At 36.0% G+C, this 25,298-nt stretch overlaps 12 protein-coding genes across 12 annotated transcripts; 6 read left to right on the top strand and 6 right to left on the bottom strand.

Moving 5' to 3' along the window:
* Positions 1–1,758: 1,758 nt before the first annotated feature.
* Positions 1,759–3,838, bottom strand: EV154DRAFT_483843 (uncharacterized protein; the record flags this gene model as incomplete). The annotated part of the gene is made up of 7 exons (XM_051598610.1): positions 1,759–1,940; positions 1,984–2,003; positions 2,350–2,466; positions 2,684–2,760; positions 2,797–2,956; positions 3,534–3,617; positions 3,675–3,838. The coding sequence occupies 7 exons, from the start codon at positions 3,836–3,838 to the stop codon at positions 1,759–1,761; spliced, it is 804 nt and encodes a 267-aa protein (XP_051455200.1).
* Positions 3,839–6,620: 2,782 nt separating this feature from the next.
* Positions 6,621–9,112, top strand: EV154DRAFT_516835 (uncharacterized protein). The gene is made up of 11 exons (XM_051602426.1): positions 6,621–6,764; positions 6,876–6,995; positions 7,048–7,126; positions 7,184–7,322; positions 7,375–7,645; positions 7,702–7,824; positions 7,876–8,356; positions 8,418–8,491; positions 8,574–8,621; positions 8,687–8,762; positions 8,819–9,112. Exons 1-11 carry the CDS (start codon positions 6,736–6,738, stop codon positions 9,053–9,055), a joined length of 1,677 nt encoding a protein of 558 aa, XP_051455199.1. The 5' UTR covers positions 6,621–6,735; the 3' UTR covers positions 9,056–9,112.
* Positions 9,113–9,443: 331 nt separating this feature from the next.
* On the top strand, positions 9,444–10,814 carry EV154DRAFT_516831 (putative phosphatase regulatory subunit-domain-containing protein). The gene has a single exon (XM_051602425.1). It carries the CDS (start codon positions 9,478–9,480, stop codon positions 10,732–10,734), a length of 1,257 nt encoding a protein of 418 aa, XP_051455198.1. The 5' UTR covers positions 9,444–9,477; the 3' UTR covers positions 10,735–10,814.
* Positions 10,815–11,095: 281 nt separating this feature from the next.
* EV154DRAFT_425119 (ribosome biogenesis protein Nop53/GLTSCR2) lies at positions 11,096–12,406 on the bottom strand (the record flags this gene model as incomplete). Its single annotated transcript, XM_051596230.1, has 3 exons — positions 11,096–12,063; positions 12,116–12,180; positions 12,279–12,406. The coding sequence occupies 3 exons, from the start codon at positions 12,404–12,406 to the stop codon at positions 11,096–11,098; spliced, it is 1,161 nt and encodes a 386-aa protein (XP_051455197.1).
* A 212-nt stretch (positions 12,407–12,618) lies between these two features.
* EV154DRAFT_302859 (uncharacterized protein) lies at positions 12,619–13,106 on the top strand. Its single transcript, XM_051594870.1, has one exon. It carries the CDS (start codon positions 12,717–12,719, stop codon positions 13,008–13,010), a length of 294 nt encoding a protein of 97 aa, XP_051455196.1. The 5' UTR covers positions 12,619–12,716; the 3' UTR covers positions 13,011–13,106.
* Positions 13,107–13,780: 674 nt separating this feature from the next.
* Positions 13,781–14,562, top strand: EV154DRAFT_516823 (uncharacterized protein). The gene is made up of 2 exons (XM_051602424.1): positions 13,781–14,030; positions 14,145–14,562. Exon 2 carries the CDS (start codon positions 14,179–14,181, stop codon positions 14,494–14,496), a length of 318 nt encoding a protein of 105 aa, XP_051455195.1. The 5' UTR covers positions 13,781–14,030; positions 14,145–14,178; the 3' UTR covers positions 14,497–14,562.
* Positions 14,563–14,601: 39 nt separating this feature from the next.
* Positions 14,602–15,515, bottom strand: EV154DRAFT_553620 (uncharacterized protein; the record flags this gene model as incomplete). Its single annotated transcript, XM_051605137.1, has 3 exons — positions 15,490–15,515; positions 14,743–15,431; positions 14,602–14,688 (listed from the first exon to the last, which is right to left on the bottom strand). Exons 2-3 carry the CDS (start codon positions 15,205–15,207, stop codon positions 14,602–14,604), a joined length of 552 nt encoding a protein of 183 aa, XP_051455194.1. The 5' UTR covers positions 15,208–15,431; positions 15,490–15,515.
* A 260-nt stretch (positions 15,516–15,775) lies between these two features.
* Positions 15,776–17,922, top strand: EV154DRAFT_468472 (Alpha/Beta hydrolase protein; the record flags this gene model as incomplete). Its single annotated transcript, XM_051597800.1, has 2 exons — positions 15,776–16,595; positions 16,654–17,922. Exons 1-2 carry the CDS (start codon positions 15,900–15,902, stop codon positions 17,920–17,922), a joined length of 1,965 nt encoding a protein of 654 aa, XP_051455193.1. The 5' UTR covers positions 15,776–15,899.
* Positions 17,918–20,428, bottom strand: EV154DRAFT_604585 (Oligosaccharyl transferase STT3 subunit-domain-containing protein). The gene is made up of 2 exons (XM_051607409.1): positions 20,173–20,428; positions 17,918–20,106 (listed from the first exon to the last, which is right to left on the bottom strand). Exons 1-2 carry the CDS (start codon positions 20,307–20,309, stop codon positions 17,991–17,993), a joined length of 2,253 nt encoding a protein of 750 aa, XP_051455192.1. The 5' UTR covers positions 20,310–20,428; the 3' UTR covers positions 17,918–17,990.
* A 333-nt stretch (positions 20,429–20,761) lies between these two features.
* EV154DRAFT_483835 (uncharacterized protein) lies at positions 20,762–21,422 on the bottom strand (the record flags this gene model as incomplete). Its single annotated transcript, XM_051598609.1, has 2 exons — positions 20,762–21,013; positions 21,348–21,422. The coding sequence occupies 2 exons, from the start codon at positions 21,420–21,422 to the stop codon at positions 20,762–20,764; spliced, it is 327 nt and encodes a 108-aa protein (XP_051455191.1).
* Positions 21,423–21,782: 360 nt separating this feature from the next.
* Positions 21,783–22,163, bottom strand: EV154DRAFT_566113 (uncharacterized protein; the record flags this gene model as incomplete). Its single annotated transcript, XM_051605935.1, has 1 exon — positions 21,783–22,163. The coding sequence occupies one exon, from the start codon at positions 22,161–22,163 to the stop codon at positions 21,783–21,785; it is 381 nt and encodes a 126-aa protein (XP_051455190.1).
* Positions 22,164–23,832: 1,669 nt separating this feature from the next.
* EV154DRAFT_604583 (uncharacterized protein) lies at positions 23,833–25,270 on the top strand. The gene is made up of 5 exons (XM_051607408.1): positions 23,833–24,038; positions 24,097–24,199; positions 24,270–24,494; positions 24,554–24,708; positions 24,764–25,270. The coding sequence occupies exons 1-5, from the start codon at positions 23,888–23,890 to the stop codon at positions 25,129–25,131; spliced, it is 1,002 nt and encodes a 333-aa protein (XP_051455189.1). The 5' UTR covers positions 23,833–23,887; the 3' UTR covers positions 25,132–25,270.
* The last annotated feature ends 28 nt before the right edge of the window (positions 25,271–25,298 follow it).

Raw genomic sequence — 25,298 nt, 5'->3', positions numbered from 1 at the left:
GAGTAATGTATTCAACAGGGGAGTCATATTCAACTACTTTGATATCCAAGCTTTTGGTATGTGTCATACTAATGCAGTGATATAATAAGTTATGTCGACCTAGTAAGTGCTGTTGTTTTTATATTTAAATTTTTTAACCCCTATATATCTCAGGCCAAAATATTATCTGCATTTATAGCATAATGTTTATCATTTTTAGGCGTCGAAATAGAGGTGCAGATTAAATAATGTTGTTCTTATCATGGGAGTGCTGAATGTAAAGAAGCAGCCTGTGCAAAAACATGCAATGATCAAATGTTTTTTTAAAAATCAGCCGAATATATATTTAGTGCGGTCTTCAGTATTTATGATCCACTAAAACATGTTTCTAAAATTGAAGCATTTATCTATGTATCAGTAATAAAATATTTATTTAACTGATCAAATAGTTTGTTTGCCCGTTTAAAACAGGATCAATTTTGGAAAAATACTTCGTTTCCTAATAATCTTAGCTAAGACTAAACAAATGAATCACGATAAGTAGCATCTTTGTTAGTTTTTTTCTTAAAGAATTACTTTTAAGTCTTTTACATATATGCAGACAAAAATTAAATGGGAATTATAAGCATATGGAAGTTGGATATCCTAAAAAAAGGTGCTGATTTCTCCTCTCAGTGTCCGGCATTGATATAAAACTATTGTCCGTTCCAGAGGAAACAGTTTTTCCCGAGTTAAGTAGACGAGAGAAGTGGTTGTATAGTTCTTATTCTTTTCCAATCCTTTATGAATATTTTTACTTACCATACATTTCATTCTTGTCTCCGTCTTTTGCAAATCTGCACGATCTAATCATTAAACATTCATTCTCGTTCCGTAACCAACTTTCCGCTTATTTTCTGGATATCTGTGTCAAGCTGAGTTCTTTTTGATTTCACTGATTGTATTTCCTCGTAAAGCTAGTATTTACATTCCTTCCGGTTATATGTCGATTGGTTAGAACGGTCAAATTTTTCTTTAAATCACAATTGTTATTTGTCAGAAGCAAAATAAAACAAAACGAAAGGCAAAACAAAAAAAACCTTCCTGCCTGTGCTAAAACCACATAATAAATGCTACTGTCTACAAAAGGAAAGATGTTTCACGGATAAAAGATCGGGAATAAGTAACACGGCTTTATGGAAATTTCTTCATTACAACACAACTCTAGGCTCCGACCAATGAGAGATCAGAGAATTTAAGGAACAACAATAAATCAAGGACAGCTATCTTACGATCTTCAATAAACCAAATGAATGGTCCATCATATAAAACTACGATGGATCTGAGCTGTCAAAAATACAAGCCACAATATCTTCAATCTTCTATAAATATCAGGGCAAACCTGCCCGTCTAGTTAGCTCTTAATCAATTTTTATACAAATAAATCGACAAGACTTATAATTGTATTCTCTTTGTTTTTTATCTATTTTTTTCTGTAAAACTATTCTCTCTTAAAGTCTACTTTTACTACACTGCCATTCAATTCCTATAGCTCCTGGTAAAGCCTGATTTATCATTTCAGTGTGTTTTAAATCAGTAGTGTCAGCTATAGTGTGACACTATTTTTCTTACGTTTTGGTAGAGCTTGATACGAAAGATTTTTGTTGTAGTTTTAATGTATCCATTTACTCGCACAATTTTTTATCCAGGAAGAAACATCATGTTATGTGCAAAAACTAGTCCATATTTAGTTTATGAGTTCCTTCCATTTTGAGAAGAACATCGCTTGACATACCTGCTTTATTTCATTGATTGTTCGATCACTTGTAACTTTTGCTCCTCTTTTTTCCTTTGCCAAACTTTTCTATAACTTTGAGCAATACTTCCATAGTCAACATTTCTAGAATAAATATCAAAGGTACTGAGAATTGTAATGTCATCTACTATAGGCTCCTTAAAAAAATTTACACCTTGATGAGTAACTAATTAGTTACATGATATAAAATAGCCGTCTCTGTTTGTTACCTTTATCTAGACATGTAGATCTATTGTATTATTTCAAATGGTATTTGAACTTTAATAATTTAAGAGCCACGGTTTCACTCATTCACAAGTTCCTAGTTAGTCCCAGAGAAAATTATTCTATCCGAATTTAGCAGCTTGAGAGTGATGGTACAATTCTCCACTTTTGCAATTCCTGTGTATGTACTGCTATCGAAGTTAAGGCCTTTGCTTTCAGTATCACGTTTGATTACTCCTGACGTTTCCGGATCATCATGCAAAGACACTTCCAACTATGACAATTGAGCATTGGAGAGCTTCTCCTTTGTCTCTTGTATGCTTTGGTCTATAAGATTTCTACAAACTTTTAGCTTCTGTATTTGGTTATACACGCGTATGTTAAGTGTCAAGTCTTCCACGAATATATCCCCATTTTTTTGATTTAATTCACCTTTTCTTAAGGTCTCAAACGTTGGTTCGAAGATAGAATTATGAGCGCTCTTTAATCTGTCTTTTCAATACATTAAAAAGTCCATCAACTTTGATTTGTTTGACCATCTGTCTGTCTTGGATTTGTTTACGTTGGGCTATTGAGGGTTGTACCGCTCTTATATTTTGAAGGTTTGATAGTAGATGGCTTGCTTTTTAGCTTTTTATGATGTACATTGACGCCGACCGTTTTGACCCCAGGTAACACGAGCAAATATTAGACCGTAATTATCACATCAATCTTCTAGCAAAGCATAATCCAAATATAGCATCTTTGAATTCAGTTGCAATTTGCCCGGACGCAATGATACTCTAATCAAAGTTATATAAATTTATAGGCTTTGGTACTTTGACAGAAGACATTATCCAGAATATTGTTGGAGGATCTAGCTGTAAAGACATCACTGTGTATGGCACTAACTTTTTGGTAAACTTGCTGTATCTGGTATATTTGAAAATGCACATCAGCATAAAGGGCAATCTGTAACTAAAGCTGAACATGTCAGATCTATCATGGATATAAAGGCTTACAAAATTAGTAATTTTAAACACGCCCGAAGTTTAACTGTGTTAATATATGTTATGGCCCTAAATATCTGACGCTCAGAAAATACGGAACCAAGAAGCTTCAATAAAAGAGCCTTTAGTCCACCCTTCAACCGATTTATTTGATGGTTTGAGATGTCAACATTTTCATCAAAATGATATATAGTATGATAATCATCAGTATCCAATATCCAGCACGCAGAGCAGAATTACGCTGCGATTTTAAGGTCTAATTCAATGAATTTATATAAGTAGCAATGCGTTATTTTGATCGCTCTTCTTTACGCTTCCATTTTGATTCATTTTCCAACGCGCTTTTATCTGCATATTTTTTATTTTTCTCCTTCTTTATCAATCGTTTTCTTTCATTATACGATATATGAGCGATAGAAATTGTTTTCTTTAAACTGAAATTATCTTTTCGGATGAGGTCTATTTTTTATCTTCTCATCTCTCCTGCTTTTGTCTTTCTTTTGCGGGGGAAAGATAGATACAGGGAGGTACAATCAAGAGTCTGTATAAAGTAGAGTGGAACGTACCTATGTTTCCACATGTATTCTTGAAGTTTGTAAAATATACGGGAAGCATCATTTCCATTACATACGGATCTATCGCCATTTTTTCTGGCCGTTTAAACTGATAAAGTTTTTAAAATTGCATGTAAAAAAAGAAATTCTGACAATGATTCAGGTTTGACATCTTGGGGTACAAAATACATTGAATGTATTAGCTGTAACTGGTTGAAATTAAGCAACTGCTTCATCTGTTCTGATTGGTTTTTGTCACGTAAAACATCACAATCGATTGGTGGTGGCACATTGCTTCCGGGAAATACTTGCACCATAATAACGTACTTTAGGCAATATATCAGTAATCAACACGCCATATCTCTGATGCAAATTGATAGAACCATTATCAGCTGCTACAAACGTAGCACTGTTAAAGACGGTCATATATTTAAGCATTACGAGGCTGTTAATTAAAGATAATCTGTAGCAGATGCGGATTCGTCTTGAATGGTGTTTAAAAGTTGCGTTTGTATGTATTCCGGTAAATCTGATCTGAGTAATGGTTTCAGCGGGCTGCTTAAGGTCCTGACTTCTGGTTCTTCTTTATTGTTTTTGACAGACTCGTCATCAGTTTTAGCTTTGGGGGTTTGCTCTATAATTTTACCTTTTCCTTTTATATTGGTTAGAACTTATTTGACAGCGTCTTTAAAGTTTTCTTGTACAAAATCTTTCCAAATTTGTAATGGTGTACTATCTTCTCGATTTCAGTGGCATCAGAATTTTTTTTTTGAGCTTGTGTTACTGTTCCTTTACGAAGTCTTCTACTAAAAGTGATTTTAGTTCTGAGAGCTTTTAAATCGCCACCTAATTCAATACAATGTACAATAACATTTGCCAGTATGTCACGAAACTCGTTTTTTAAAGCATTCATCAGCACTTTGTTTATCTCAACAGTTGGCTTTATTCTTTTATTTGAAAATGAAGACAAGATATGATCAGCTTCATAGTGATCATTATCATCATCATAGCTACGCTTGCTTATACCGGAAAATCTCCAGGAAGATGGTTTTTTTAGACTATATACCTCTTCTTTTCTCTCATACAAGATAAGGCTTTTGGTGCTGTTCAGGAAATTACAACAAAAAGAAAATGTGAAAAAAAAACGATCACTTTTTTCGGCTAAAAAAATTAACTCGTTTATGAAATAAAAAAGGAAAAGCTCTACTTTGACTTTAGCAATTAGTGATTATTCTGTCCAATTGTCTTTACAAGCTAGATAGCAATACCACAGTGAATAGAGAACAATAAGACCCAAGATTACACATAGTTTTGGCCAATGGGTACAAAAATTGTTTTTATTAGAACTTTTACGGTGTTGTTTTTTTATCTCCATTGAAATTATTGCACGTTGGGCTATATTCTTAAAATTTTATAGTGCACAACAGTACATGCTAGGTAAAATAAATGGTTCAGACGGCAAACGTACAATAGTTTGAGCCAATTCAGGATCACTCAGCTGAACATTTAAATCCAGCTTTTCAATTTATTGAATGGTTCTAGGTATTTAGCAAAGAAGCCACGCTTGATATTCTTATTTGATTTGAGCTATCATAGCTTATTGACTTAGCCAATAATGTTTTAAAAGAAATCAAAATGTTATCCAGTCGCAGTAATAATTAAACGGTCTTGAACGTATCACAATAACTTGCAAAAAGTTAAACTGTAATTTGAGGCATAAACACTGATATCAATAAGCTTATTAAACCAAGCATTTGTTTTAATTGCACGAAGAATAACTTTGAAAATTCATTGGAATATCTTTATCGGCAGGTTTTTTTTTCTCTTTTTTTTTTTTTTTTTTTTTTTTTTTTTTTTTCAGATGGCGGAACAGGTGGACCAGGTGGACAAAAATATCTAAGCATTTTTTCCAAGTATCCGGCAAGTTTTTTTTAGAGCTTAAAACGATAAAAAATACTTTTTCGGTGGACAACGAAGTTTGTTCACCATCCGATCCACTTAGATTGGGAAACTTCAGGTTTTTTTTTTTGTTATGAACATGTTTAAATTTTGTTTATATTTGTACAATACGTTTTTGCGTTAACAGAAGGTAATGATACATAAAAAAAGTATTTTTATTAGTTGTAACATACTAATACCAATATTTTATATCTAGATGCTTATGTAAAAAATCACTCAGTTACACCCTTAAGCAATGAAGTTGCGAAAGAGCCTTCAACTTACCTTCAAAGATATTGATTATGGGAATGGAAATAGATAACAACCTCGGGAATTGGAGAGGGAAAAGAAGAAGGACAAAATTCGGATAAAAATATTGAATATTGAGTTTATGATATCTGAAACAACATAGCCCGAGTACATCAAACCAAGTGAGCGAATGGAAGCAAAACGTGTCTCTTAACATAGACAAACTGTAATTTTTATTAACCCCCAAAAAGATTGAAAAAAAGCACAAAGAGCTTCAAAACAAAAGTTTGTTGACCGGATTTGTCAGGAAGAAAGATACCATGTGTAACTTATGAATAACATAAAAAAGATCATGTTCGTTGGGGATAGAAGCTTATCCTTAAAGGAATTAGCTGCTATAATGAGTCGTGGAAGCCAAAGCAGCATTCGATATGTAGCTTTTTCTATCACCATTGAGCACAGCACATCAAAAACATGTATCTTTTGTTCTCAAAACTTTTAAAGCCCTTAAAAAAAGAATCAAAAACAAGCAAGGCCAAACTGTAATTGGCTTTTTTATCGTCCATTAGTCATCCCAAGTCAAGCCATGTGAATGAGATACACTTTCGGCAGCAGCTACAGATCTTTTCTAGCGCTTACTGAGCTGTAATTGGTATACCCTGCTCCCCTCTCTGTTTAACTCACAATCAACAAGGGGCGGTCCACCGTCCATGATGAGTAATACCTTTAATAAGGTGGATCTCAAATCTCATTCTTTTTATTATTCTTCTATTGCTTCAACAAACATAATACACTCTCAGTATGGTAATACCTGGAGCAAAATGTGATAGATAGTGTCACGTGGGTAAAATATTGGTTCCACTCGCAATAGTGATATAAGAAGATAGGGAGTGTTTCTTCTGAGGCCTTTGATTTTGTTTTTGTTACGTCCAATCACACACTATCGGAGTCGCACAGTCTTAAAAAAGAAGCCTAAGACAATAGCCGATTTTTTTTCTTCCCTCTTTACAACGAACACATATTGAAAATGGCAGGAAAAGGAGTCGTAAGAAGCATGTAAGTAACCATTGGTTGAAAGGATGTTGTTTTTGTCAGTTGATTTCGTGAAATGACGTTTATTCTTGTTGGAATGACAAGACTGATAAACTGACTATTCTTATACTACAGTAAAAACTATGCAAAAGGATTTTCTGAAGTCCAGATTAAAGTACGAGAAGCTACCTCTAATGATACTTGGGGTCCAAGCGGTTCGTTAATGAACGAAATTGCCCAATTGACATTTAACGAGTAAGACTTTAAAATTATTTTCCCGGAGGTCAAGTAACTTATTATGATATAGACACGATTTTATTGAAATCATGGATATGCTCGATAGAAGGCTTAACGACAAAGGAAAAAACTGGCGTCATGTATTCAAAGTGAGTTTTCCCTTAATTAGTATATTTGTGTTCAGTAGTGTTTAATTGGATTTAAAGGCCTTGCTCGTGCTGGATTATTGTTTACACGTTGGATCCGAAAATGTTGTACTTTATGCCAAGGAAAATATTTACGTTGTAAGAACACTGAAAGAATTTCAGCATGTGGACGATACCGGAAAAGATGTTGGATTCAATGGTTTGTGATTATTCTGATATTTCAATGGGAAGACTAAATAAAATTAAAATAGTACGCCAAAAAGCCAAAGACATAACCAGCTTATTATTAGATGAGCAGCGTCTCAAGGAAGAGCGTCGCTCACGCCAGCAAATGCAAGATAGAATGGCCAATGTAGGAGATTATATGAATGATATGATGCTAGTGGGAAAGTCGAATACTAGGAATGAGGACCATGCTGTCTACGATCATCCTGGGTACTTAGACGAAGACAAGGATTTAAAAAAAGCCATTGAAGAAAGCAAGCGCATGGCAGAGCAAGAGTTTAGAAATCGTGGCGTTGGGTTAGTAGTTTTGGTACTTGCATTTACTGTTTAATTCATATTGTTATTATTTTTAGAACTGATGCTGACTTACAAAAAGCACTTGAAGAGAGTGAACGGGAAGCTAGAGAAAACGAGAGAAAGAAAAGAGAGGCATTGGAACGTCAAAACCAAGATAACCTTTTTGGTAACCAACAAACGTAAGTCATTTGATCCTGTCAATTTTTTGTCTGTCTAATCATTGTTATAAGTTTCCAACCATTCCCTGCTAGTCAGTCGTTTGATTCATCTCTTAACCCATATGGCCAGCAACAACAACAATATAGTCAACAACAACAACAATATATTCCACAACAACAACCTATTGGCCAACAGCAACAACAGCCAATATATGGCCAGCAACATGCACAACAGCAATGGCCACAGTCAACTGGTTTGACTGGAATGTCATTTACTGAGCCCATTCAACAACAACAAACATTTAGCAACCCTTATCAACAGCAGTCTGTTGGGTTTAACAACTTGGGCCTTCAAGCTCAAATGACGGGTATGCCTCTTCAAACACAAATGACGGGAATGCCCCTCCAAGCACAAATGACAGGTATGCCGCAACAACAACAATTTCAGACCCAGCAGTTTAATGGAGCCCAAAACAACCCATTTGGTCAATCAAACACACCGACACAACAACAAAACGGCATATTCGGAACACCTACTTCAGTAAATCCCCAGGTGAGAATTTTTTCTTGTACCACCATATGGCTCGTGCATTTATATTTTTTACTTGTTTTAGGTTACTGGTATGCAGACAACAAATCAATCTGATACAAGTTTCTCCAAATTAAATAGTCTTTTGGCAAACAGAGAGTAAGTCCATTCATTTTTATATACATATGTAGGTGTATATATTTTGTGTTCAAAAATGACTGATATATGACATCATCTCTAGTGATGGTATGGACACTTTTGGTAACACAGGAAATCTACGTATTCCATAGTAAGTATTACAAGTTTTTATTTTTTTTGTAAAGATCCAGACATTTAATTTTCTTCTTTCTATAGTGGTACAGGATTTGCTAGCACTTTGGTTCCACAAAGTAGCAATAAAGCTATCACAGACAGCCCGTCGTTTTCCCAGGTAACAAAAAATAAAACAGTTTAAAAAATAACCCGAGTGTTAAATCATTTAAATAGCCTTTTGGTCAACAACCTAATCGTAATCCATTTGGACAATCGCCTAGTACTCCTACGGGTACACCCCAGCAATCACAAAAAAGCTTGTTGGAAATGATGCAAGAACAAAGATTGCAACCCCAAATGACAGGGTACAACCAGCCCCAAATGACCGGTATGCAGCAAGGTTATACGACGAATCAATCTCAACAATCCCAACATCAACAACAGCAACAGCAACAACCTTCCTTCTTTTAATCTATTAATCTATACTTTTTTAAATAAATAAAAACATTATTGTGTATGGTGGGAAAATGGTTGTAGCTATTTGTTATGATGGCTTCGTCATATTGTTGTAAGCAAAGTGTAACATATTTGAAACTGAGATGTAATATAACCCAAGTAATCATGCTATCCAGTATTTGTGTTTAGGAAAGATTAATATTTGTTATACGGAACAATAGATACTTGGATCATAAAGGAGATTAGTGATATAAGCATATTATACCCATAGTTACACCAATCAAAACTCTACAATATTTTAATGGCATCATGATAAGAGTATGATGTATATATTAAAAACAAATTTTTTTTTTTTTTTTTTTTTTTGGGCTAAATATAAGGCCTTTTTTCCTTTTTTTTGTTTTGTTCTTCTTCTTTAACATTTCTTTTTATTAATCATGAATAACAAAAAACGTGTTACTTTAAATAAAAAAACTTCTTCTCTATTACTGGATTATCAAGCAATAATGGCCACGGAATCAGAGACAAATACTGTGACAAATGAATATACCCGTCAATTGGTAGCTAGTGCCTTATCTCTACCTTCTTCAGTCAAAATCACAACTAAAGCAACAACACCACAAACAGATAAAAGGATTGAACTACCGACTTTATTAAAGTCATCCCTAAGAACTCCGAGATCTGCATCTGCACCTTGCTCACCTACAACAGGTTTAAAATCAGTACATTTCAATAAGAATAATTTAGAGGATATATGCTTATTTAGAAAGGCCCAAACGCCGTTGGCTATTAGTCAAAAGAACATATTCTGGGGCACAGATGATGATGAAGACAGCAGCAGTAGTTCGAGTTCGTCCTCTGAAGACGAGCAAGTGCCTTTAAAGTCATTAGTATTTGTGAACTGGCCTACTCGTTTATCTGATATCATCGATAAAAAGACAAAAAATATAAGAATCGAAAAAAATGCGATTCGTTTAATAGATGATGTAATCGTTGGAAAAATACAAGTTCGAAATATTGATTATCACAAGACTGTTACAATCCGTTATACGTTTGATTTTTGGGAAACAATAGATAATATCGGTGCTAATTACAATCAACAAGATGATCACAAGAATAATACTTATGACGTGTTCTCATTTAAGATTAATGTTCCAACGAATGCTACTACAATGTATTTTGCTGTTAATTATAAAGTCGGTGCAACGGAATACTGGGATAATAATGATGGTAGGAACTATGAAATTCAAATCTCAAGTAAAAAAACAAGTACAAAAAAGGCCAATTCCCAGACTAAAGAAGACGGGTTAAAAGCAAGATACGATTTTGGGCAATCGATTCACCAAGCTAAAAACAATATAGTCTTATCTCCAACTTCCATTAACATGAATAAAAACCAAGCCGTGGCTCGTGCGAAAACTTCAGTTCCATCCATTCCCATACCAACAACGCCGACTGCCATTGCCCCAGCATTCGTTACGCCAGCATCGACACCTATACCGTTAGCTGCAAAAACCATGCCTATACCGATGAGACGTAAAAGTTCATCCCCTACTGGTTTATCCTGCCATTCTCCACTTGCTTCTTCCCCCACATTTATGGACTTGAATTCCCAATCTTATTTGGAGCTAGTCAACAAGTACTGCTTTTATTCGACTAGTCCTAGTCGGTCACCCATGTCCATTAATGGGTAAATTGCATTTATTATTCCCCTATACGCACACAATCGTGCACACACACACACACTCGCTTGCATTTTTATAAAATAAACCACATTTTTACACATATTTATTATTATATTCGTTTATTATTTCTATTTCTATTTCTTTGATGCAGCTCTCTTCTTTTTAATTTCCTCCAAGTTATCATAGTTCTTGTAAGCTCTTCTTTCATATTCCTTGAGTTTGTACTTTCTGCTTGGAATAACAGGTATTCTGGGTTCGATGATATTACGCTTTTGAATGCTATGGAATCTATCACGGAACATATTTCCTTCAGGCTATAAAAATAAAATGCAACGTCAATAAATAATAATATATATATACATGTATATATTCAATTTTGTTTTGTTTTGTTTACCTTTAATTGACGAAGAGTTTCACATAATTCGTCGGTCAATTGGAAGTCAACAGGTAATTCAGGGACGACATATTTACCCAACTTCTTGATACCCTTCTTTTCTTCGGCAATCTTGCGTTCGTCTCTCTTCTCGGCAATATTATCTAAATCTTCAATTCTAGTCTTAATTTCAGCTTCAATTTCACGAAGCTTATCAATTTGTTGACGAATAGCACGTTCTTGTAATTTTTGTTTCTTTGTTAATTCTTCTGTAGCCAGACGATGAGATTTGTGACGTTGCGAACGAGTTTTACGCTCAGCCGCTTTACGCTTCTTTGTTGCTTTATCATCTGTGGGTTTGTCTTCCAAATCCTCTTCTTCTTCATCATCGTCAACGCTGGTAGAGATAATTTTTCCTTCAGCTGTAATTTCAGTAGCAGACAATTCACCGGCAAGTTGCTTGAGTTCTTCTCTGTAAGATAATTGTTCCTGGAGCTTCTTAAGAATTTCGACTTTACGTTCTTCAGCATCATTAGCCTTAGCTAATAATTGTTGATGCTCAACAACATTAGGGTTATAAGAATGTCCACCTTCAGGTGTGGCAATGGCAGCAATATGAATTAATCCAGCAGGTTTTTCAGTTACTGTCTTTGGTACTCTTAATTTGGCCTTTACTGGCAAAAAGCCGGTATCAGGTAAAATAGGTGCTTCGACAGGTGTATCCCAGAGATCATATGATTTGTCCGTTGAGATCTTGACTCTCTTTTTATGACTAACTTTGATAGGAACTTGGTCCTTGCGCTTCAAAATTCTGTCAACATTTTTATATTCATGTCTTGACTCGATGACATTGGTCATTTCGACCTTTTTAAAAGCATTTTTAGACTTGACAGCAGGTACTGCAGAACGTTGATCTAAAATTTCTTCGACACGGAGAGGTTTATCCTTTGCAAGTCGGCGTTTGACTAAAAGATATAGTTAATACCTTGAGATTTCTTATTCTTCTTTAATATCTACCACTAGTGTCACCAGCAACATCAATGGTAAAGAGTTCTTCGTTCTTCAATTCTTTGTTATGACCGCTATTTTGAGAGAGAAAAAAGTACAAAAAAAAAAAAAAAAAAAAAAAAAAAGTTAGATCCTGATCAAGATCTGAAAAAAAATACCCCCTCAAACTTACACAATTCTTTCAATGGCACGTAATTCCTCTTGTCCTTCTTCTACATCTGTAATGTCGACATTCTTGCGCCATGCCTTCTTACCCTTACGGCTGGTTTGGGTCTTCTTCTTTTGGATAGTTCCAGACATGATTGAATAATATGGGATATAAAGCTCTTTTTTTTTCTCGGCTTTTTGATGCCAAAAAAACTTGCACCGACAGAAGCCGTCACAAAAAGTCACATTTTTAATTTTCTCGATCATTTGGAAGATTGCTCACTTCAGTAGCTGCTCGTGTAAATTTATTCTGCTAAATCTGCACATCTTTTTTTATAAAAATCATTCGATTTATATTAGATCCATAGTCTTTCTTGAACATATAAGATACGTAGCAATTTTAACAGGTTTCTCAGACAATGCAGATACAAGCTAGCGCGAATTGCATGTCTGTATTCATAAAATGAAGTATTGTAACTTTATCACTGTCTCACTTTGCGCACTAGACCCAAGCCGTAGTCAAGTATTTGCTGCCTCTTATGGTGATGGGGAAAGTAGTCGCCAGCCTAGGAAGCGCTCTACCAAAAAATATTATACTTATACAGGATCAAAAAGACATATGAAAAAAGAAATTGAAAGGATGGCTGTTGAGGAAATGGGCGATGCTTTACTAAATATACCAACAGCAAAAACAGTGAATATATCTACCTATCTTCAATATGTTACTTACATTCTCCTAAATCTCGACAAGATATAAGAAGTCAATGGTAGTTTAACTGCAAAAGACCGCTTCTATCTGTACCAAGGTGTTCAAAGAGCAAGAGCAGAAATGACAGACATTTTATTAGACGGTAGTAGAAAATATAACAAAAGAAAGCGAAAAAACACAAAGATAGAAAGAAAAGATGAAGTAAAGAGATCATAGACAATGATAGTAGCAAATACGCAATACAAGAAAGTGGAAAGTAACTTTAAATTATAATCGTCCAGCCTAAATAAAGATAAACTACCAATTATCTCTTTTGACAATGGAATGCTTGGGAAGAACTCAGTTAAATTCAAGGGCATATCCACAGGTGTCACTGATGTTCTCTAGAGACAGCTCAATTTCAGACAGAGGTCTGAAAATCTTTTTGCTCGTTCATGTCGACGGATTCCGAACATCGAAGGTAAAAACCCGAACAATTATCTCCTTTCGTCTCTTTTCTATCCAAATTTTATTTTCTCTTTGTCCAAAAAAGGTAAGCAAATTGCCTAAGTATGAATTTTGATTCGTCCAAAAAGTGTCTCGATGTCAAGTGGAAACACTGTATTTACGCCCCCCAATAAAGTGGACATAGATTTGCTGGAACTCCTATCTAAAGCGATATATTAATATTTTTTTCAGTCAAATGATTTCTAATAGTGCCAATATAAACTTTCTATGTAGCAGCCACTTGGCATATTTTGTGGACTATAAATCGGTCATCAGACAAGAAGTAAGGGTAAAGGTAGTCGATTAAACACACATTATCTCACTTTTAGTAGCTGTATTTTGTAAATCGTTAAATCACAAATGCTGGTGATAACAAATTAAACTCGAGCAAAAAAGCTGGTCCTGGTAACAATGCAGCCACTACTTGTATTCATATTCGGAATAAAACTGTTGGCCAATGTCGTGATTGATCCGAATATCAATTATTCCCGACGTCAAAAATAATACACAGTAAAGGTTATTCCCTTTTTGACGTCACATTTGTTGTTTCTTTCTGTTTTTAACATATCAGAACCGCAGTAAGTAAGTGCTTTGTGGCAACTTAATTAACCTTCTTTTTGTTATTTATAACCTTTTTTTCTCCTTTCAAATAATCACATTTTTCTTTCTTGAATTTTTTTTGTCCATAAAATAAAGGCATTACACTCTGACAGCATTACACTCTGACAAAATGTCAAGCAGCAATAACTATATCCAATTGATCTCTCACGCAAAATTGGCAGAATATGATCAAACACGTATCGACTTACCAATCCGCAAATACGTACTCATCAATAATTTACTACGCGAAGAAATGAAAGAGAATACTAAAGACAAAAATATGATACTGTTAGAGCAGCACTGGTTTGACTCTTGTTTAAATGAACTGGTCAAGGAAGAACAAGATCAAAACGAAAGAGAATTGACATTGAAGCATAATCTACATTTAAAAGCTTTTTACAATTTGCACAATGGAACAGGGTTTCTTATTTGCACTTCGAATTCATAAAGTTCTTTCATACGAAAATAAAAATAATAAAAAATAAAAAATAAAAACAGAAATAATAAAAACCGCACTTCACATTTTATTTAATGCAGCTGTGTCTTTAATGCCCTACTTCATTGGACAAAGTAGCCCTCCAGTGTAAGGCGTCGAACTTACAATCGGAGTCCAAATGATTCCATACAGGCGGATGTAAACCTATTTTGGCTGATCAGGAAATAACAATTGCGCAAAAAAGAAATATAATTTTACCTTTAATAATACATTCAATGCTGGTCTTCGACTATCGGGGCTCTTTAATGGACCACAGGAAGCATACAAATTTTGAAATGTAGGATCTGTATTATCAGGAGCTTGATAGTTGACATTAAAGGTCAAACTAAGTGGAGAAATGGTTTTTGGCTGTAATACCATTGCAGAGGAAGATGCCCAAGCAAATTTGGCTAACGTCAAGCTGTCTAGTAACACAAATTCTAGACTACGAATATGTGTTGGAATCCAGTTATCTCTATTATCTAATGTCACGTTGATTTGCCATGTACCTCTTAAAGAAGGTCTGGATGGTAAAATTGTGTTATCTTGTGCTTCTATTGGAAATCTTTCTCCTGCCCACCAATCCGGGGGCATACCATTCAGTGAGGTTGCTCCCCCACCCATCGAAATTCTTGGTGTACGTGGCCAACAAAAAAATGCGGTAATGGCTCCCAGCACAAACATAGAGAATATAAAAAATACAATGGTCCTGGATGTTGCGTTGCTATGGAAAAAACACAAACAGCACTGTCGACGACGTTGTCTTTTGCTAAAGTTATTAGTGCTCGTGATAGATGGGTCATTTTTTATATAGACGGCTATTGTTTCTTCTTGGTTATCTTGATACTTTACTGCCGAACAATTATTACAACTTTTTTTTTTCACCCCAGTGTTACAACTATTACAAGCTACATAACATTAAGTATATAAGTTTAGAGGCACTCGTTAAAAGAAAAGGGTATTTACTATTAGCAGCATGCGCCTTATGAGTGGTTGGGGAGGCCATATAAAATAAAATTACAGCAAAGAGAGAAGAGAATAGCAAAACAGATATAAAAAAAAAACCGTGTAAACAATAAAGCTATTCGATGCAATGCAATCCCCTGCTGGGACAGCTTCATTGCCTGCTTTTTCAAATGCAGCACGTCCTTCTTCTACTTGGGTCTTACAGATCATAACTGCTTCTTATCATTATATCTTATGAGTTTATTCATTTTTTTTAAAAAAAAGAAATAAAAGTAACATTCGTGTAGCCTCAGACTTCCAGAGTCAGACATGGAGCGCTATGTCAATTATCGAGGCCTTATTTGGAAGTTTTTTCTTAACAAAGTATCTTTCACCTTTTTCCTTCTTCCTTACACGTAAAAAAATATACTATGGTTCAAGTTAAACCTTTTGGTGCATGGCCTTCACCTATCACAGGCGACTCTTTATCAGCAGGAGCCTTAGCTACAGATACTTGTGTCGATGGTGAATACATTTACTGGACTCAAGCTGTGTCTCATGAACAAGGCCGCGGCCAAATCTTTAGACAATCACTTACCGACACAAGCGTCGCCCCCAAAGCGCTCTTACCCTTAGAATACAACTGTCTGACTCGTGTTCATGAATATGGTCGTGGTGCTTTTAAGGTCTCCAACGGACTTGTTGTATTTTCGAACAATGCGGACACACGTATTTACACCATTGATTTGGAGGGTAACATTGCCCCATTGACCAAAGCTCATACACTGTATCGCTATGCTGACTTTGCCATTGATCGAAAGAATCGATTCCTTGTTTGTATTCGGGAAGAACATTTTGAAAAGGAAGAACCAAAAGATGTTGTAAATGTACTTGTTTGCATTGACTTAAAGACGGGTAAAGAACAAGTCATTGCTGAAGGCAAAGATTTTTATTCCACCCCCCGTCTTTCCGAGAACAACGATTTGACCTTTGTTAGCTGGGTCCATCCCAATATGCCCTGGGATTACACTCAACTCTATTACGCAAATACTGAATTCGATGGTACGTCGCTGGAGCTTAAAAATTTGGTGTGTATTGCTGGTGATGTTATTGACGAAAGTATTTCGGTTAGTCTTAATTGTGCCACATCTATAATATAGTCGACTTATCTAAATATTATATTAGCAACCTGAATTTGGTATTGATGGTTCCCTCTACTTTGCTTCTGACCGTTCTGGATTCTGGAATTTATACGAATACGATGGGAACTCTATTCAACTTTTGTTACCCCAACCACTTGAACAAGAGTTCGTTGGTCCTGCTTGGAGATTTAACAATTCGGACTATACCCCTCTCAAATCATGTGCTCATAAACTTGTTGTTACAAACAAACATTCTTTAGCCATTTTGGATAAACAAGCTAAGACGATGACTGACTTAAAATGCAAATATGATTCCTTCTCGGACATTCGCACTTACGTCGACAGTAATGGCGATGAAATTGTTATCGCCAATATGGCTTCTGCTACTGAACCCACAGAAGTCATATCCTACAACCTTGATAAAGAGGTAATTCTCAACGTTCATCAAAAGTCAGCTGCCACTCGCTTAGACCCATCTTATATCACAGTTGGCAAAGAAATTGAGTTTCCTACAACCGATGGTAAAACTGCCTATTGTTACTTCTACGAACCCAAGAATCCGAACTATGCGGGCGAAGGATTACCTCCTTTGCGTGTCCTTTCTCACGGTGGACCTACAGGACAGACTCATAATAGCTACAGCCGTAGTATACAATATTGGACCACCCGTGGTTTTGCGATTGCTGATGTCAATTATGGTGGTAGCACTGGCTACGGTCGGGAATACCGTAACCGCCTTCAAAAAAATTGGGGTATTGTTGATGTGGACGACTGTTGTAACGCTGCCCTCTACTTGGCTGATCAAGGTTTAGTTGACAGAGCCAAGTTAACCATTGAAGGAGGCAGTGCCGGTGGTTTTACTACTTTGGCCGCTATTGCTTTCCGCAAAGTGTTCCAAGCTGGTTGTTGTCGATACGGTATCTCAGATATTACTTTGTTAGCTAAAGAAACACACAAATTCGAATCAAGATACCCTGATAATTTAATTGGTGAATACCCCAAAGATAAAGCCATTTACGAAGAACGTTCTCCTCTTTTCAGTGCCGGTAACATTGATTGTCCGGTCATCTTTTTCCAAGGTTCCGAAGATAAGGTTGTTCCTCCTTCCCAGGCTGAAGTAATGGTTGACGCGCTTAAGAAAAACGGTGTCCCTGTTGCCTATGTTCTTTTTGAAGGTGAAGCTCATGGTTTCCGTAGGGCTGAAAATATCAAGCGTTCAGTGGAGTTAGAGCAGTGGTTCTATGGTCAAATTTTTGGTTTTCCTGTTCAAGATATTGAAGGTGTTGAAATTTTTAACTTTCCCATGAAATAAATATTGTAAATTTATTTTATTTTGTTTTGTTTACAAGGTTAAAAATGTGGGGATTGATATATGTTTTTTTAATCCAAATCATCATATGATGCCGCTGAGCGTCTTCTACGATCTGAACTCTTTTTACTTCTCTTGGCCTTTATTTTTTTGTTGCCAGCTTCAAAAGCCATAGCCTCATGATGATCTCTACCAAAAGCATCATAATCCTTTACCTTGTAAATTCTAACAATCCAGTTTTCTGAAGTAAAAGCTTCGTCCAAAACAGACAACTCGGGTCCTTTAGCCGGAAGAGGTTGGTTACGCACACGATCATAAGGTTGACGGCCACCAAACATTTCGTTAAAACGGTAATAACTCATCTTGTACATAAGTGATTCCTTCATTGCCTTGGATGCCTGGTCGTCGACACGGTATTCTCCTTGAGCTGTGAAAAAATCTGATTCCTTGATTTTGTCAGGCCAGATACCTTGAGCAATACGAATCATCCAAAGGAATTTGTTGATATCATCGCCAGAGTATCCTAAAAGACCACCAAAAATGACGAGAACATAACTGACATCATGTTTTTTCATAATCTCATAAGAGTCGGCTTCATTGGTAGACATGGCACGACCTACGGTAGCGATATGAGTGTTGTTCCATGTATTATTATCAACTAATGTGGTACGGTTAGAGAAACCAGCAATTTGGTAACCGTAATCCCACCAAGACATGATCTTGGCATCTTCATCAGTATTTTTACGCAACCAATAATATGCCTCTCTGAAATCATCAATGATACGTTGAGATCCATCGGGGTTACGAGATGCTAAAACAACAGAGGGTGAAGAATAAGCGTTGGATGTAACCCATGTACAATGCCAAACGAACATGAAGAGGAAGAATGTAAATGTACCAATGACCATAACACGTGTATCGTTACCAAGAATACCATACTTCTTTTCTTCCTTCTCCTTTTTCTTGGATGTCTTCTTGGGTTTTTCATCCGCAGCAGTAGCGACGGCTTCAGAAGTGGTCCTTTCTATTTTTTCAGCAGTGGAGAAATCAAGATAAGTGTCTAACAAAGTAGAAATAGCTATGCCACCACAGATACAGACGACAGGAGTCAAAGTCAACATCAAACGTACCATAACACCAGCAAAGTACGAGGCGAAAATACTGTAAACAATCACAAAGACGTGTTCATCACGTAATTGTTGGAAGCAAAGGTAAATACCAACCGGGAAAACAAAGATGAGCATTTGTAAATCGAAGAAGAACATAGGCCATGCAGTAGGTTGATGTTCAGATACCGATGCAATGATAGGAATATGGATCTTGGCATAACCAGTATCCCAAAGAGAGTAAAACCTACCAGTCCATGGAGCAACATAACCACTAAGGGTTAACAAAACGAGAACAGCGGTACCTAAAGTAAAGGTAACGGCAACAAATGCTCTGAGTACAATTTGGAATTGCTTCTGTTGAAGATGACTACGCAATAAGTTTACAAAACCCATAATTTGGCAGAGTCCAAATACGCCTAAAGCAGCCATATGCTCTGAAGTACGAGTGGGTTGGAAGCCGACAAAAGGAATCTGCATTGACATCAATGTACCCAAGATATAAAAGGTTGAATAAGAAACATAGATGCGACTACTAAATCTTCCCATCAACATCAAGACAAATACATGAAGAGGAATGATATTGATGATAAAGACATAACCACCCCAAGCAGCAACCATATAGAAGTAGAAGAAAGCAGCAGCAGAAGCCCAAAGAGCGGAACCCAATTTCAATGCTTTAATCCAAAGATAAAATGTGAACATCAGTAAGAAAATAGCAATGGCTTCGTTATCGTAAGAGCCAGCAACCGAACGTGAAATATAACCCGGTGCGATACCCATAAAAACAGCAGCCAATAAACCAGCTGAGCTATCCTTGAGTTCTGTTGTCAAAAGGTATGTGGCATAAGCAGTCAAACCAGAGAACATGGGAGCCAAAAGAACACAAATATTGCGAATATCAACGGGAAAATGCAAATAGTGTAATACATTATGAATGATGGCAGCTGTAACCATTAAACCTGGATAAATTGTACCTCCAACAACGCGACCTAAAGGATACCAGGAACGGTCATCAAACCAATTCCAGAATTCAAAAAACCCATCTTGAACTAACATTCTTGTCGCACGGTAATTGAACCTTTGTTGAGATGATGAGTTAGTACACTTAATTTATATGCAAATATCCTGTTAAACAAAATAGTACCATGGGTCAAACTCGTGAATAATAGATTCATATCTGATTATACTGAAAAGACGTGACGAAAAAGCTACTACGGCTATTAAACCGAGAATAGTTCTTTTTAAAAGTATCTTTTGGCTGCTGACATCCAGCTTGGCCATTTTATTGAAAGAAAAAGTGTGGTTTTCAAATAGAGGTGTAAAAATATATTAACTTGAGCTTTCAAACACAACGATTTTTTTAATTGGCCTATAGGATTGTCCAATTTTGTCAAACACCGAAAATTTGGGCATGACGTGGAAAGCTTGGGAGGAGTTTTTGAGCGGTTTTTAAAAGAAGAGGGCTGCTTTACTTTTACTTTTTAGGCAGAGGGAAGGGAACACGCGTTTATTAATTAATTAATATATATGTTTTTTTGTTATCTTTGCGTAGATCCCAACAATATTTCTCAAGAACCCCAAGAAGTTGGCCAATGGACCCATTGATTGATCGATTAAGAGAAAAAAGAAGCAACAGGACAACCAGCACTAGTCAAGGAAAGGCGTGTGACAATCGTATACAGGATTCGGTTGAAAAAAAAATGGTAGTGCTGTGGGTAGTGTCAAGACATAAACTACGAGCTTGCAGTAACCATTGATGAACTACCTGGCAAACAGACAACCTTCAGAGCGGCGGGGCATTTGATCTTCTTGCTTCTCGTCTGCAAACCGCGTACCTGAACGGAAGTAACACCTCGGACAACACCAGCATGTTCTCTTTTGGAGCCGGAACGACGGCATACATAGTATTCTCTGAAGACATAGGTTGACTGTCTTTGTCTACCATTTAAGTACCCAGTAGGGGGATTTTGACGTTTGTTAAAATTCTATTTTACACCATGTTTGGAACCAGATTCTTGAATCGCAGTTTTGTAGGTCTCGATATGAACTGTTACAGAACAGGAATAGGACAATAAGGCTGGATGTCCATTGACATTTTGTTCAAATAATAGGAAAGGTAAGTTGAAAAAGGAGAAATCAGTTAGACTTGCAGGAAAAAGGAAATTTCATAAGTTCTGTTATTGGGCTTGATTGGGTTTTAAATCGTGTACAATGCAATAAAAAATATAACTTTTAAATATCCATTATGTTAATCAAAACTATGCTTTTAAAAAGTGAGCCTGTATATACCACCCCTCTTTTTCCAAATATAGTAATTACCACCCCTGTTCGGTCACGCCGGACAGTAAATGTCCGGTGGAAGTGAATCACTTTATACCCATTTTTTAGGCTCATTGTTGGATCACTTAATACTTATTTTTTAGGCTCATGTATAGTGTATTTTTGGATCACTTAATACTTAGTTTTTAGGCTCATGTACAGTGTATTTTTGGATCACTTAATACCTATGTTTTAGGCTCACTATATTTTCGTACATATGAATCTTCCAAACATAGTTTCGTGATGAGATATTGGTAAATGGGAGAGACATCTTCAATATATTGTACATAGGTAAAATCTGGTCTCCATACACCATCAGACGTATCCCATAAAACCTTAAGGTTTTCAAGAAGGTCCTTACTCTCCAACAAAGCCCACTCAGCTTTCTTCTTGGCTTTTACCGCCTCATAACTAATTTGTTTCCTTATTTGCTTCTTAAGTTTTTTTTTCATCGACTCTCAAAACAGAATTTCCATCGGCCTTCTTTTGCTGCTGGCGGATATAGTATGCAAGCCTTCCACCTTGGTCAGGACGCCCATGCTTGACACCAACGATTACAATATGGTGTTTGACCTTCAAGTGCTTGATCAGGGATGATCTCGAGTTGAACGTCTTATGGCATTTACCACATGTCAACTTGTCCTTAATCAATGTGTCATCAACATCTTCGACATCAACTTCCTTAAGTGATACTTCATTCTTGGACTGGTTCAATTTTATGAAGAGTGTCTCGATTAAAGGATTTCTTGGGGCTACTTCTACTCTTGTAGGAATAATGAGACGCTCGCCTTCAGCAATACTTTCTTGATTGTTCATTTATATGATCGTTGTAAATTGTCAAATGGAAAAAGTAAAATGGTACCTGAATCCCCCCGCCTCTCCTCAAACAATTATTCGGACCTGGTTCATAGGCCTAAAAAATAGGTATTAAGTGATCCAAAAATACACTATACATGAGCCTAAAAACTAAGTATTAAGTGATCCAAAAATATACTGTACACGAGCCTAAAAAATAGGTATTAAGTGATCCAAAAAAAACATTATAAATGAACCTAATAAATGGGTATTAAATGATCCAACAACGAGCCTAATAAATGGGTATAAAGTGATCCACAAAGGAGCCTAATAAATGGGTATAAAGTGATTCACTTCCACCGGACATTTACTGTCCGGCGTGACCGAACAGGGGTGGTAATTACTATATTTGGAAAAAGAGGGGTGGTATATACATTTTCTCTTTATCTATCCAAAGAAGAATGCAATCTAGAATTGGGTTTCCGTTACAAACAGTGTCTTACACTGCTACAGGTATGATAATTTTATATTTGTACTATGCAGTCTATTCCCAGAAAGTCAGTCTTACAGTTACTTTTATTAGTTTATAGCATTAATCATGATGGTTTGCTCATTGAAACTGTACCCCCAGTGTTCGGTGGGTGTTATCTCTGATTAATTGGGTCTCTTAGGGACAGCCAATGGTTGCTTGCTTAAACAGGGTTGATATTGTTCAGTTACTTCGTACTGGAAACAGAATTCTCCAAAGATTTAAACATGCAGAAGCTCCCCAGGAGCAACGGAGAAGAGCAAACATAAGAAATGCTTGTCAACATCGTAACTAGCTCTTTCTAAGTCTATTATCGCAGGTCAAATATAGATACACTTAAGTGATCCCAGTTTTTTTTACGGTCTTTGAGCCAATCTTCTATCGGAAAATAAACGTTTTTTGTCTTTTTGTTTTTTTTTTACATTTTGATTTGAAAATGGTCGCCTAAATGCAACATATGATAATTGTGGAAGTCAAATTGATTGATTTGAGCCGGTTTATCGTTCAAGGGAATGAAATTATTTTTTATAAACTAAAATGCTATTTTCATGATATTAACTGTATTCGTTATTTTCCGAAACTAAGAACCCCTAACAAAGCAAAGGATATTGGTGTATGCTTAGTTTGGTAATTCAGATACTTTATCAAAATGACATAAGTTTCACATTTTTTTGCATTGTTAAAATTTATGTCACTTGGAAATTATACTTTTGCTTCAGTCATTAAACCCTATTTACGTGTCATTGAAAGTTTTGTGTAGTGCATATATACTTATATTCAACACTTCTAATATATGCAACAGGAAGTAAATTTTTTTAAAAAAAATGAACTCTACCAAGCAGCTTTATTAATAAAGCCATGCTTAATATGTTGACTTAAATAGCAGCAATTCAAAGCCACCCACCAAAGTCCCAAATGGACAACTCCGTAAAAGCATTTTCTCTATCCTAAAGTCACATCAAGTTAAAACACTTAAATAGGACGTATTCTCCAAGTTAAGCATTTAAATATAACCTGGCTCATTCATTAGTATACGGATTGATGAAAATATGGCACTTGGCTCTGAGTAAACATCTCGCAAACAAACAAGTCACAAATCGAGAGTTCCAGAAGCCTTTTGAAAATGCGTAGACCAAAGAGCATTATTGAACTTTATAAACCGTGATTTTTTATTTTCTCTTTTTCTTTTCCTTTAACCTTAAAAAGAATTTATAACATGTCCGAAGATAACAAGCAATTAGCTTTAGCCCAAAAGGACCTCGGTAATCAAGCCTACAAGAAGCGTGAGTTTGAAGCCGCTCTTGGTTTTTACGACAAGGCTTATGAATTGGATAACACCAACATTACCTTCTTGACCAACAAAGCTGGTAAAGTACATAATTAAAAGTTAAAATTAACATGCTTCTAAGAATTTTTTTTTATTAGCTGTACTTTTCGAACAAGAGAAGTTCGAGGATTGTATCAAGGTCTGTGAGGATGCCATCGAGCGCGGTCGTGAATTAAGATGTGATTATAAGTTGATTGCAAGGTAAGTTTATATATATTTATTTTGAAAAAAACAAGAATGTATTACTGAGATAGTAATTTGCCTCTTCTAGAGCTCTTCAACGTATTGGTAATGCTTATCTCAAGTTAGACAACTTGGACGAAGCTATCAAGTACTATGGAAAGTCTTTAACCGAGCATCGCACACCTGAGACTCTTCAAAAGCTTCGTGATACTGAAAAGCTCAAGAAGGAACAAGAAAAGGCCGCCTATTACAATCCTGAACTTGCCGATAAGGCACGTGAGGCTGGTAACGCTCTTTTCAAGTCTGCTAAGTGGTAAGTTTATCTGTATCTCATTATGTCATACTATCATAATGTTAATAATCGTCTATTAGGCCCGAGGCTATTGAACAATACACTGAAGCCATCAAGCGTAATGATAAGGACGTTAGACCTTATTCTAACCGTGCCGCGTGTTACTTGAAGTTAATGGCCATTAACGAAGCTGAGAAGGATGCTGACAAGTGTATTGAACTTGACCCTACTTTCAGTAAGTTAAAAAAAAGGACATGGTCGAGAAAAATTAGTGCTAACAAACATTATAGCTCGTGGTTATATTCGTAAAGCTGCCGCTCAGCTCGTCAAAAAAGATTTCCAAGAATCTATCGATACCCTTACTTTGGCCAAGGAGACGGATAAGGATGGAAAGTGTGCTCGTGAAATCCAACAGCAATTAACCAAAGCCTATACTGCCATGAGCCCCATGGGTGGTGCTAATGAAAGTCAAGAAGAGACTCTCAAGAGAGCCGCACAAGACCCTGAGATCCAACGTATCCTCGGTGACCCTGTTATGCAACAAATTCTTCAACAAATGCAAGAAGATCCCAAGGCTGCTCAAGAACATTTGAAGAACCCTCAAATCGCCGCCAATGTCCGCAAGTTGATGCACGCTGGTGTTATTCGTATGGCTTAAGAAGTTTGATACTTAGCTTCAGTCTTTTCTTTTATCGCATTTTTGTAGCATTTCAGTCACTGAAATGTCTTTTTTTTTTTTCATAAAAATAATACATAATAAATTAACAGTAATAAAGATGGACAAAAATTGTATTATTAAATTATGCTTGCTGGACCATTCATATT

This window comes from Mucor mucedo, assembly GCF_025094135.1.
Source record: "Mucor mucedo strain NRRL 3635 chromosome Unknown EV154scaffold_81, whole genome shotgun sequence".
In the NCBI taxonomy this organism is placed as follows: Eukaryota; Fungi; Mucoromycota; class Mucoromycetes; order Mucorales; family Mucoraceae; genus Mucor; species Mucor mucedo.
The sequence above is the reverse complement of the archived record's forward strand: the minus strand, read 5'-3'. Positions and strand labels throughout refer to the sequence as shown.